We start from the raw sequence: 13664 nt of genomic DNA, 5'->3' as shown, positions 1-13664 counted from the left end.
CAGTTTGGTTAACGATAGACTCAAGTCTCTTCCTTATGAAGAAGAATAGGGCGAGAATGCCCTTGATCATTAGTCTCAAAGAATGTCCAACAAATTGTTTACTTAACTACTGATAGTAATTTTTACAAATGAATCACATAAAACACACTCGACCTCAGTATAAGAATGTTGCAAAAGCAATAAGTAATCAATTAAATGCTCTTATAATACACTATAATACAATAACAGTAAATCAACCATCCTCTGCAATGGACTGTCTCAGGAGCAAGGAGCAACCGAGAATTCAAGTTATAACGATTTTACGGCCTGCCATTTCCGTCACTCCTCACCTGCTATAAAATTTGGCTCTTCACCCTGGCATAAGTACTCATCACATAAAGATGCAGTTCTCCAGTCCTTTCGCAGCCGTAAAATGTCCTCCGTGAAGGTTGAACCTGGGGCTCCGATGAACACACTCGCCATAGCACAGATGGTCTTATCCAGCATAGCTTCCACCTTCAATACAACAGTTAAGAGCAAATTTAGATTGATCTAAGCAAAATAGTAATGATATGGAAGGTTAAATGCAGTTGTGCGGCCTGATCACACAACCCTTTGACCTGTACTGAACAATAATGTAAACCAAATACTTTACAAAATTCAAAAGCTTAGTTTGATCATCAGGGGCAAAAAAAAATAGGGACAAATTTGTGCTTTTCATAACCAACCACAGCTTTGATTATCAGCCGCTAGAGCTAGAAAGAGGACAAGGGAAATCCAGGTGGACATTTGCAATAATAAAAACTCAACAAGTTAATTCAAGCCATTGATCTAATACATATAAGGACTAAGTCATTCATAATACCTAACACATAGACCTAGCACATATGTTCTTTTTAGAAAAATGTGATCAAGAAAACAGGGTATACCCCAATGGGAAAACAAACCTCGTTACTTGACGAGCCAAATGGGTAAGTCAACCTGCAATTTATTTCTCAACAGGTTGGACTTGAAATCCAGAAAATCCTACACTCATCAGGGTTGAGGACTTAGACAGTGAGACGACTAACCCTGGTCATGAAGACCATCCTAACATCTGAATGGAATATAGGATTGTTCAAAAAACAAAATCAACTCATACAGTTCTTCCTACTAATACTAAAGTGGTATCAAAATCTCACCTGAGGGTCATCCTGAAGGCCATGTCTGTATAACAAGGCATCCCATTTTTCAGCTGAATTACGAGGAGGCCGTTTAACCAGTGGTATAGTCTTCCCATTCAGCACAACCATCGATTGCAGCAAACCAGTTTCACTTTCTGCTGCATCTGTTGAAAGGTATATAACCGGAGAGTTGGACCTTTCAACCATTCGAGTGATGCAATCCGCAGCTTGAGGAATAGGGTAATAGCAGCTTGGCTTTTTAGCATTGCTGGGAAATAAGCCAGTAGTGTAAGTAGCATTTTACACAAACCCCACGCTCAAAGCAGGAGACACAAATATGTCACAAAAGAACATTTAACTAAAATGCCAATGGCCACAACCCATTTGTTAAGATAAACCCTTTCTTGTAGGATGGGAATCTAAAATGTATGCAATTCCACATTATTGCAGAACACTTTGACTCAAATACTTGAAATTCTTAATAATTGCGGACACACTCTTTCATGCTCTAGCAAATTCCCAACACTTTGAAATCAAAGCCTATGGATCCTAATGTCTGAATCATGCCATATACTCAACTAAAGCAGATAACTTTAACATTCTGATACTCAAACAAACAACAAACAACACTTAATCAAAGCAAAATAAGGCTAATGTCATCATTTTAAAGTTTTACTTTTTATTCTCTAGCATAGCATTATGGAATAAAAGTGACAAGTTCCAATGATGAAAGCAAGAAATCACAACAAAATCGATAACATACCAGAACTTCAAGAATCCATGTCGCCGAAAATGAAGAGCGACAAAATTACTCCCCAAAAACGTTTGAATAAACCGTTCAGCAGTCAACAAGATAAGCTTACTCGGCTCGATCAAGGTCTTACACTTATGCGAAATCGGACCACCCGGTTGTAACACCCAATCTCTCTCCACATCCGCAAAAAAAATGTCACCAATTGCAATCACATCGTCATCCGAACTAAAGTTCTCTTCCACATCTTTAACCGTTTTTTGACTCGGCTTCTTAATATCCTCATTCTTCCAAGCATTCCCCAATTTCCCCATGGAAATTCCCAATGATTTTAACTTCTTCAAATGCTCTTCGTCCATGTAACACGGCTGCGGGCTCGAAAAATAGCAAATGAATCTATCAACGTGAGCGTGATTCTTCTTGATTTCCATAAAGTCTTCGAATGGGATAACAGCTTTTTTCCCAATACAATCGTTAATGTGCTCGATATCCAGAACTCGATTGTACTGAAAATCGAATCTCAAACTCGGGATCACCAATGCCCGATTCAAAATCGCCGCGAAAAACATGTGTTTTTCCAAACAAATCAAATGATTACTCATTTGACCGGACAAGCAAATCGCGAACAAGAATTTGTTGGGTTTGGGTTTCCATTCGATTGTTCTTCTTTCAGAGAATTTCTGGTCAACTTTCCTGCAACGGTCGAAACTGTAACCGGCAAAGTTGGGGTCCAAAACGGTGGCGTTTTGAAGGGTGTTTCCGGTTTTGTGAGGGGATAAGAGGATTTGCTGGATGTGTTTGTTTAAGGTGATCTGATTGAGTAATGAGGCTTTGATGTCGTCAAATTGGACGGCAGTGATGTTGTTATTAGAGTAAACGAAAGTGTGATTCCAAAGAGAAAGAAGGGAACTTTGCTGTTGATTTAACAAGTAAAGAGCTTGGAGTTGGGATTCCTCGATTCGATCCGCCACCGTATTGAATTTAAGGGAGGAGATGTTGGAAGAGAAGAGTGAGCGAATGTCGGTGGAGAAGTAGATCGTGATGATGAGGAGAGGGAGGATAATGACGAAGAGGTATCGCTTGTTGAAGGTGAGCTTGACACGTTGTCGTATTTGAGATTCGAGCTCTTCCATGTGGAAACTGGATCTTGGGCTGGTGGAAGCGCGTGGGCTGATGGGGATTCGGTGTGGGAGGTTTTTGGTGTCGTTTTGGTGGATTAAGGTTTGGTGATCGTCGTCTTCGTCCGATGAATCTCGGTCCATTGTTGGTTTAGGAGCGAGTCAGCAAGTGATGAAGTGAAGTCAGTGAGTGAATGGTTGAGTCGGTGATGATAACTCAGAATTTTGAAAATCTGTTTTTTTTTTTTTTTTTTGATTAAAATGGAAATGGGGATTGGTTTGTTTTTGGGGGGTTTGATATAAAAAACAGAAAAGAGAGAATTTTTATTTTGAGTGAAGACGTGAGGACGGAAGAAGGTCAATGTGAAAGAAGCAGAAACGGTCGGTGGAAGAAAATGACTCAGCACCAGCCCACCATTGTCTCGGGTGGATTGGATCTACCAACCCGATTTAATATTTTTCCAACGAAGAGACGACGTCGTAATATACCCACGTGAGAAATAGAATGAGAGATTGCCACGTAGCTACAATGGCACGTGGCTTAATTGCTATACACACGTGGACAAAGGGCAACTGAAATGCGGAGAATTAAGAAGCAGAAATGGTAGGAGGAAAAACTTGAGCTTGAGCTTAAAGAAAATTTTTATTGTTTATGCCTAATGGAGGGAAGGCTTGGGGTTAGTGACTTAATAGGCGAGCTGCGGGCAGTGCTAGGATGGTCTGGAACCAGAATCAGGACCATGGGCTACCAAATAAATTTTTTGTGTTTTGGTAAAAACACTACCACAGTGAAATTGGGAAAAAGTTCTTATCACCCTCTTCTTACAAGTTGTAATGACTTTTCTTCCTGGTGAATGCAACACTGTAATCAAGCCTGCATAACAAACAGTCTTTCAAATTATATATATATATATATATAAAGCTTTATAATTTGCCATGAAAACTCCAAACCAAGACTAATGTAGCGCCTCTGCCAAAAGCTATTGCCTACAGGCTACCCAATCAAGTTCACAACACTCGTGGCTAGATGAAGGCAGTTCAAAAAAGCTAAAAAGTGAAGAAAGTAATATACACTTTTAACAGAAGAACCAATCTAATAGTAGATTTTGGAGAAAAGTACTGACATATATCTGTGATTCAAGTGCCAAAAAAATAACAAAAGATTTTGCCAATTGCAAATGTTAAAAATAGCTGATAATAGGGAGTCAGTGGCAGTGCCCAAGCCGATTAATGAAGGTTGGACTCCTGCACATAGAACATCGCAGAATATGCTCAGTATGTTCAGGAAGCACAGATGAAGATCTGTGTCTTGTATATGATATTTATGAAGCTTCTTCAATGACTTCAACAAGCCTACCACGGATCCATTTCTTAGTTATAGCAACTGCTTTAGAAGGCATGTAATCATCTTTCAGCTGAACTTTGGTTCCGTTTGGTATAGGATTCTCCTCATGTTTGATAATCCCATTTGTTTCCAACTGGTTGAGTTGCTTAGATGAATCAGACCTCTTAATCAAACTTTCAAAGTTGAGAGTTGATAAACTATAATTATTCAAGCTCGAAGAAGTAAGTTCATTGCTGTCACCGTTCACTATCCTTGGAAGCATAAAGTTTGGGAAATTAAACTCCTCATTCTTACTTAATGAAAGGATTTGGTTCCCATTTACTTCCTTCTTGTCTGCTTGGCTCAAACTACCGTTTTCAGATTGCATTTTCTTCTCAACCTGGTTAACCGTAATTGGTTCAGCTGAATCAACAGAATTATATCCACCATTCTCATCGGATGTAACCTGCCCTCTCCCTATTGACTCAATTGATTGAATTGCTTCTGCTATAAGCCTTCTGGTTTCAATGAGGGAAGCTCGAGCAACAGGGCTCTTTACTGCAGCAACCTCAAGGGCTTTCGCAGCCTTCTCAGCTTCAGCAATTAAAAGTCTGCAGTGTTATACAAGTAAGCATAGAGTTATCGAGGGAATTATCAACCTATTTTTTCTCATTGGTACCTAAAATGCAGGAGAATGATCCATAAAAGTGATTAAGGAAGATATCTATGAAGGTTTGGACAGGATTCAAACTCCCCCTTGCTTTCTGCATGGCTACCATTCATCTTACATGGTTCAAGAAGATAAGTAAAGACAAAGAACAATTAGCTAACCTTGCTCGCTCAACAGCTTCCGTTTTCTTTGATTCTTCTGCCACTCGTTGTGCTCTGATGTTCTTTATCATCTCGAGCTTGGAATTTGCCATAGGATCCTTATAGAGTGGTTTATTTCTTCTTCGTAACCCTAACCGCTCAATTGGGCTTATAGTCTCACCAGTAGAAGAATAGTTCGAATCACTAGCTTTCTTCTTTGAAGGGCTCTGCTTGGACCGTGTACCAGCTGTTGGTTTCCTCTTCGGTTTTCTTTCAGCCCTATCTGGCATGCCATGGTATTTTGCCAAGCCAAAGTAAACTCTCTTACGGTATTCCTATTCAGGAAATAACAAGAAATGAAAAGCCCACATTCAGGTTCAAAGCTATAAGGATATCTTGTTGGCAATAAATCAGTACAAAGTGACATCTGTTGGAATATATCCCCTGTTAGGTATTCTCATAATCCACAACAGTTCAGTCAACTTTGGATGCCTATATGGTGGTAAGGGGAATTAAGGTAGCTAAACAATGGGGTTCATATTGAATCAGACAAGCAATATTGAAAAGGTTGAGACTTGGGTGTCTAGTTTGAAAAATAAATAAATAAAAGTACTTCGGCTGTTGAGCAATTCAAACCTAGAAATGAGTTAGATCTGGACTCAAACCTAGAGTTTAATTGGGTCTGACAAGAGTGAGGTGCCCAATAACATATTCGGGTTTCTTAATATGCTAATACCCCTTCCTCTTTCTCATGGCATCAGTATTTTTCCACTTGTTCTGTCCTTTTATTTATTTATTTGTGAAGTCTCACTTCAATTCAACCTCAGTTGGATCATCTTCATGCTCAACCAGTAGCCTAAGTTAGATCATTTTTATATGATTAGTGTCATAATTTTCATAGCTAAAAAAAAAAATCATGCAAGCACTTACAGGATCAGCCCATTTGGCTGCAATGGATGCTGCAATTTTCCTTCTCTGTTCAAGGGATTTTGGTGCTCTCTTGCAACTTTTTGGTCTAGGCATCATGTTCCTTTGTTTGACACTTTCCAACCACTCCTTTGTCAGCTGCTCATCTAGTATCTTGTAAGAATCCCACTGCAGCTCTTCCTCACCAACATGGCCTTTTCTAGAAGCTTCAGCAATTAAGTTCATCCACTCAAAGTGGCAAGTTTCCTGCACCATTAGCTTCTCAAGGCGCCTTTTCCATCCCATCCGCACTCCAATTCCAATTTTTTCTCTTGTCTCTATGCTGTAGGATCATTATGAAGAGAGTCAATTTATACATCAACGAGGTAGAAACAAAAACATATATACCTTTCAGAAAGTTTGATATATATTAGTTGAAAACCCAAATACAAGCTAATTTAGGACATGAATAAGAAGCTAATAACTCTGAATAACTATAAGTGGCTATAATTAATAAAGGAAGATAGAAATTATAAAACTAAAACACTAACAATAAAGTACCCACCTCTGAGCATGTTTATGGTTAACCAACTTCATTTTGACCTGCATTTCCAAATCTTCATTAGAGTAAATATGAAGAAAATAAAGTACCCACCTCGGATGCCATTTGAATGTGACTAAATAAGAAGAAAATAATTTTCTTTCAACTTGTAAGGTAATCTCAGTATTAGAAAAATAATGTCATCAATTTCCCTTTCAACTAATTTATCTCGCTTTTTTTTTTAATAAAAAGTTATTTAAAATGCTTCATTCTCAAAAGAGATGGAAAAAGGTTCATTACTGTGGTAGGAAACCATGAAGGAAAGAAGTCACTGCCAAATATATGAAATGTCAACTTGGTTTATCAATAAATATTACAAGAAATAAGACATAAATAAATGAAGTGATTACAAAGAAACATCCTCATGGTTAAACAAACAACAGATCAGAATTCTTCGGACAACTCAAACATTAGCTGCTATAGAAAGATGAGAAACTAAAGCAACTAGCCAATTTATGCCACGGAGGTGGAGGAGATCTCATATTTTTAAGGACAGAAGGATCTCTAGATTCATGCAATATCAATACCAATTCTTTTAAGTGTAGATTCATAGTATGAATTGTAATGAAAGATTGCAATTATAGAATGTACAAAACAAAAGGACGGAAGGGGGCCTTCTAAGATTTCTAACAAATCAAATGGCCATTAGTCCATCATCCATCCCTAATGGGATTATTATGGCAAAAGGAATTGGGTGGACCATTTAAGGAATGAACTAATCAATTCAAATATGCATTAGATATCAACCTATGCGCTGGAAAACAGATTTATTGATGTGATTGATTTCATTCTATGCCAACATAAACACATACAAAGTTCAATCCCCATGAAAACATAAAAAATTCTTACATGACATCACCTTAGGATTCTGCATTGCAAGCCTTGTTCTTTCACTTATCCGCTGAAGAGTCTCTGCAGAGAAAAATAAACATGCAGTTCTGGTAACATGGTAACAACAATGCACCAAATAGAATAGAAACATACTGATTAGTAGAACCAAGGTCAATTAATGAAAATTACCCGCACTGTGCTTCCTGCCTTTGTTCCATGGTGTGTTTCCTTTGTTTGCTTTAGAAATCCTCATCCGTCTTAACTTTTCTCTCTCATCCGGCTCCTCGTCTGAATCTCCGGACTTCAAAGATTCAATCTGAGCAGATGAAGGACTTGAATCGCCACCAGGCACTGACTTATTATGTCCATCTTGTTTTGGAACTGAACACTTGGGTTCAAGGGTAGCAACAGCTCTAATCTGTAGTTTTCCACCTTGACTCTCCAAGTGCCCCACACGAAAATTTACCCTTCTAGGGAGTTGGGAGGATTTCCATGGATTTGATAAAACTTGACCATGAACAAGGGTTTGAACCCTCACTGGAACCTGATGACTTTGTAAGGAAGGTTGAGCAGTGGCAATATCTGTTCAGGCAGCCAAGCACAATAAAGATGCTTACAGTTAATTTTCAGTAGAAGCTAGTGAAAAAATCACAAACCAAATATGAAACACGGACTCGTATATTAGCAGAAATGAGTTCTGATGAAAAGAACCACGCAGGGACAAATAATGACAAGAAGAATTCTTAACACCCTAACCACACAAAATCCATAAAATAACCCACTTTTGCATTCCAAAAGACAAATTGAACAAATAAAAATTGAAGCCAAATATGACAACTGCAAAGGCAAAAAAAAAAAATCTGACATTTTTTCTTCCTTTAAGCTTTCAGAAACAATAAAATTCTGGAACCAAAGCAAAACAATAGAAACAAAGAGAAACCCAAAAAAGAAAAGTCTACCTAGTAAAGGCATGGGAGCTCATTCAGCCCAAAGAATCAAACACTGGACTTAGAATCTTATCTCAAAAACATAATAACACGATTGAGACGAGAGCATTTCAATAACCAAAAAAAAAAAGATGGGTTCTTTTCCTTCTTTTAGAATGCTGATAATATCAAAATAACATAATTGTAAAGAGCAAGAGAAAGTGAGTGTCGCTCATAGAGCTATAGAAATTTGAGATGCAGAAAAGAAAAAAACGGGAAGCAGAGAGAGCCACAGAGTTGAGAAGAGATACTGCGATTACTTGTTTGAATTCTGATATTTGCAGGCGTGGGTTTTGGATAACGAGTTCAGATTCAGCCCTTATTTCAGCTATGATAGCCCGTATTAATCATGTTAAAGGGCCTGGTTTAGGGTCAAACGGCAGAATGGCCCATGGATAGATTAAAAACAGTCAACGTTTTCAGCCATTATGACATTTTTTTTCTTTATTTGGAAAAATGGAAGATTCGAATCTGCTAAAGCAAAACATCATGCATCAATAACTTGAGCTAAACGTTCGTGTTAATCACCAGATCATGTCCTCATGACCTTGTTCTTTTGTACTATAAAAAATCCTGATTGAATGTTAGTTTTACTTTTTGAACAAAAATTAGATAAGGTTAATCATTAACTTATCCTGAAATTTTTCAGTAGAATAAAATCATGTGCTTAAATTTGTTTTTTGGCATATACTTCAAGTTCTGATAAAGAATGAAAGAAAATTTCACTTCGTCTAACTTAAAAAAAAAAAAAAAAAAAACTCGATCCACGTTAACTAATACGTGAACAAAACTAAAATGACTTTATCCTAATAGAATTTCACTCCTAACAGGTGAGGGGTATTCTTTAATCGACTTATTTATTTGGACTTAACATTTAGATAATCTATTTTTATTTCATATTAAACTCAGCCATTGGACAAATTCAAAATTGTCACAATTTGATGGCATACATAAGTTTAGGAGTATTTTTAATTTCCTAACATGTCTTTCAAATATAAAATTCAAAACTCTATGCACGTTTTCATTGATTTCCATGTTTCTAAAATGAATTATTCATCTTTGTAATCCTTCATTCCCATTCACATACATTGATACATAAATATAATAAGAATCAATTTATATTAGTATAATTTTTATATTTTATATTTTTAAATTAAAATTAAATTTACTATTCATTTGAATTAAAATAATATTTTTAATTTAAAAATTTTGATCCAAAAATTAAAAAAAAAAATTACACTAATGTAAATGAATCCCTCATCATATATATATATATATATATATATATATTCATGATAAACAGAAGTGGTCCATTATAATTATTTCATGCCTTCATGCTTGAGGAAATCATGGGCAGCTAGGTATCAGATTATACACGTTTTCAGTATAAAGTTTTAGCATTTATTATACTTTGGTCATATAGTTAGAATTGATCTTTGAATTAACATCCAAACTACGGCTGATAACATACAAGTTTTAATTTGTCAACCCCACGAACGAGTACGGTCACAATTTTCCTACTCAGCCACCCTTTCCAGCCTGTTTCCTAAACTTTTTGGCCACTTGCCACTAGACACGTATGGCACAGCAGCCCTTGCTTACCGGTCCAAGCAATAGAATCATAAAATTTGACTCAAAACAGACCAAATAAATTCCTCCAAACTCTCTTTTTCTTCTCCAAAAAAACCCATTAAAACGAAGTTGCTTGAATTTGAAGCTGTGCAGAGATAAGAGATTTTTCCAAATTACATCAACCTATTGATCAGCGAAGATGTTCCCGATAATCTTGGTTTTCATGGCTTTCCTCGTCTTCAGCTGCCTCCATGTTTATAACAAATGGTTGAAGCAATGGTTTGGAAACGTTGGAAGGAGATGTGAAGTTCATTGCGTGGTCTGCCTTAGCAAGGTCTCCAAGGGGGAAAAACTCCGGTCATTACCGATATGTCACCATAGTTTTCATGTCCATTGCATTGATGCCTGGCTCAAAATTCGTCCAACTTGCCCACTTTGCAGGCTTAATGTAGCCCCTCACCGAAACTTTCTCATTTCTTCCTTGCTTTCTTTTGCTGAAAGACTCGGAAAATGGATTGAAAACCCACTTTCTCTGGAGCTTACATCTGCAGTTTGTGAGAGTTTTGGCTATATTTAATCGAAGTTACCCAGCCTAACCTGCAAACCATGATTCATTCTAATTTGCTGGGTTCTTCTTAGACAGGAGGGCAATACCACTGTGTATATTCTTTTATTCATCATTTGCTTTTGTTTACAACAAGGCTGAGATAGGGTAGTTTATCAATTGGTAATTTATCTGAAAAAAAAAAAAAAAGTTACGGGCTAGTTGAATCACCAATTCTTTTGTCTCAATGATATAAAAATAAATATCATGTGATTTGTTAATAAAACATCAAAATTTTAATTTTAATTATTAAAATTTAATTTTTGATAATTTTAATTATAAAAAAATGATATTTAAACCTGGAAATGTTACTGAGCTTCTAGTTGCAGCATTGCTCAATGGAGTGTTAAACAATTAAAGTAAAATTAAGTTCTAGTAGTAAGTATTAAGATTACTAATAATACTTTTTTTTGTCTTGAAAATTGCCTAAAGCCCCGAACTCCAAAAGGCCAAGAAGAAGGATTGAGTAGATTTCTTGCGTGGTGGGTGGGGAGCCCCTGGGCTTGCCCTAACGAAATGATAGGTGGATTTAATTAAATTATGTGAACAGACGTGTCTGGGACACGCTTATCCACTTGTAACTAAGCCGAAGGTTTATGACATGACGCGTGAGAGAACAGCAAAATCTCCATTTGGTAGGAAGAAAAACCCAACTTTAAAATGAACTACCGTCCCAAGTCCAGTCCAATTCAATGGGCTATAACATGTCTTTTCTTTGTCAGTGGGATGTTGGGCACACGGTTCATATGAAACACACCTTTATTTTGTAAGGTTCCAGAATATACAGAAGACAAGAGACTCGACTTTTCAACTTTAATCTTTTTTTTTTTCAATTAAAAATAAGTAAAAATCGGCTGCGATTCTGTGCTTTGTATCCGGTAATTTTCGAGATTACAATATTCTTACTATAATTTTTATTTACATTATATGAGGCCTGTTATTGGAACTCTTTGCGATAAGATTAAGCATTTAATTTAATAATTAATGTATATTTAAAAAATAAAACATACTCATGCTGTTGATGATAGCGTTGAAAAGATCAAACCTGATCTAACACATAAAAAAAAAAAAAAATCAAACTGAACAAGATTTTGTCAAATATTCGATTAAATAAGATTAGATCAAATAGGTTGGATCTGATTCCTTAAGTATTCCCTATGAAATTCGAATATAATTTGATAAGAAAAGTGAACTTCAATCTTTATCAAATGAATTTAAGTAATTTTTTTATTCTCTTTTATTATTATACCTTTTTAATTGAACAAAACTAATAAGCTAACGATTACACGTTCACATAACATAAGATCTTTAATTTGTTCATGATTTTAAAATATTGGGTTTCAAACCTTTAAAATATGATGTAAAGTAAAGTGGAGCGGTTGATTTCTCTTCAGGTAGTATCTTTTTTATTATTTTTAAGATTATAATGATAATTCTATCATTAAGATGATTTTATTATTAGGACAATTTTATCACATATGATTTGAAATTATTTTATTTGATTACTAATCATTAATTTTTAATAATTAAAAATTATTATGTTTAATACTATTAAAAATCAAATATAAATTTACTTTAAAAATATCAAAATAATCATTCATATGATAATACTTATACAAATTAATAATTTTAATATTATTTAAAGATAATAATTTATAAAATATTAGTAATATTTTATTCACGTCGCAATAAATTATAATTAAATTATTAAAATAATAAACATATTTATTGATGGAAAACTGATTTTTATATTACAAATTATGTAAAAAATTGAATTAGGAAATAAAACTAAATCTATTAAAATCATAATAAAAAATGTATATTATACATAGTATTAAAAATAAAAAGAAAGCATATAATTTATTTTTAAATTTGGTACATAAATATTAATTTGAAAACATAAAAATATATAATAAAAATAAATTTTTAATTCATATATTAAATAAATAATATTGAATATAATTAATTTATATTTATATTTGATATACTGTCAATATATATATTTTTTATATATTATCAACAAATTAAATGATATTATCTTATTAATTAATACATATAAATCCTTAAAATAGTTATATAAAAATTTAATATTTTAAAACACTCAATCATTAATAATGTAATATAATATGATTCATCTCATTAATATATTGATATAATTTAATTTATATAAAATTTATATGTTGATAATAAATTAATAATATAAACTCAATTAATTTTATTTATCATTTTCTCTTTATAATAATTTTTTATTTTTTTAATAAAAATTAATTCACTTTTCAAAACAATAGTGATCTAATAACTTTAAATAATCTTCAATCATTCAGAATCACCGAATGCAGTGAATACAAGGATCTAATCATCTGCACCATTTAACCGTAATGTTCGGGTGACCCATACCAAACAGTATTTCAGGGAAAATGAATCCCTATGGAATATTAGAATTAGGCCGGTGCTCTTCCATGAACTTTCTCAAAAGTCCAAAAAGATCGTTATCAATGGTGACAAGTCGTCCACGTATACGTTTACCACTTGATGCCATCGATTGGCCATTATGAGGACGAAAAATCATTCCCTGTTCATCATTTTGTCTATCCTTATTTCTTTAATTTTTTTTTTCAGTATTGTAAAATGTAGGATTAAAGCCCAAAATTGTGGCAAAATCATGTGAACAGCGGTTAAATGGCATGCAAAAAGCTTACATTATAGTAGTTTGGGGTTTGGTGATGTAAAAGATTTGTAAGTAATGAATGAAAATTCAAAAACCGAATGATTTTGGAGCTTGATCGTTTTGAGGTCCCATTTTGTCAAAATTGTTTATTTCGTTTTACATTTTATCACCCAAGACAACATCATTGCTTTGGTTATTATTGCACAATTCTAGTGATGGGGACAAAAAATAGTTGCAAACAATTGACATAAACATACTCCATTGATAGCATAATATATTAGTAAACGGTGGAAAATGGGAATGCAATTATGCAACACAAGATGAATCAAGAATCGAAACTGCAAGCCAATA

The 13664-nt window shown here is 34.6% G+C and overlaps 2 protein-coding genes across 3 annotated transcripts; both read right to left on the bottom strand.

The window, feature by feature from the left end:
* Window positions 1-33: 33 nt before the first annotated feature.
* LOC111274757 (O-fucosyltransferase 36-like) lies at window positions 34-3430 on the bottom strand. Its single transcript, XM_022859645.2, has 3 exons — window positions 1906-3430; window positions 1161-1410; window positions 34-495 (listed from the first exon to the last, which is right to left on the bottom strand). Exons 1-3 carry the CDS (start codon window positions 3153-3155, stop codon window positions 319-321), a joined length of 1677 nt encoding a protein of 558 aa, XP_022715380.2. The 5' UTR covers window positions 3156-3430; the 3' UTR covers window positions 34-318.
* A 650-nt stretch (window positions 3431-4080) lies between these two features.
* On the bottom strand, window positions 4081-8867 carry LOC111274189 (uncharacterized). Of its 2 annotated transcripts, none has more exons than XM_089754976.1 (7): window positions 8730-8867; window positions 7673-8065; window positions 7512-7564; window positions 6617-6654; window positions 6076-6394; window positions 5167-5480; window positions 4081-4946 (listed from the first exon to the last, which is right to left on the bottom strand). In XM_089754976.1, exons 2-7 carry the CDS (start codon window positions 7734-7736, stop codon window positions 4334-4336), a joined length of 1401 nt encoding a protein of 466 aa, XP_089611102.1. In that variant the 5' UTR covers window positions 7737-8065; window positions 8730-8867; the 3' UTR covers window positions 4081-4333. The 2 variants fall into 2 exon arrangements, with proteins under 2 accessions (XP_089611102.1, XP_089611101.1); XM_089754975.1 differs by lacking the exon at window positions 8730-8867 and adding an exon at window positions 8443-8720.
* Window positions 8868-13664: the final 4797 nt, after the last annotated feature.

Source organism: Durio zibethinus, chromosome 26, assembly GCF_047325235.1.
Source record: "Durio zibethinus cultivar Kanyao isolate XHJ-2024 chromosome 26, ASM4732523v1, whole genome shotgun sequence".
NCBI lineage: Eukaryota > Viridiplantae > Streptophyta > Magnoliopsida > Malvales > Malvaceae > Durio > Durio zibethinus.
Note: the sequence above shows the minus strand (reverse complement) of the source record. Positions and strands in the feature narration are given on the sequence as shown.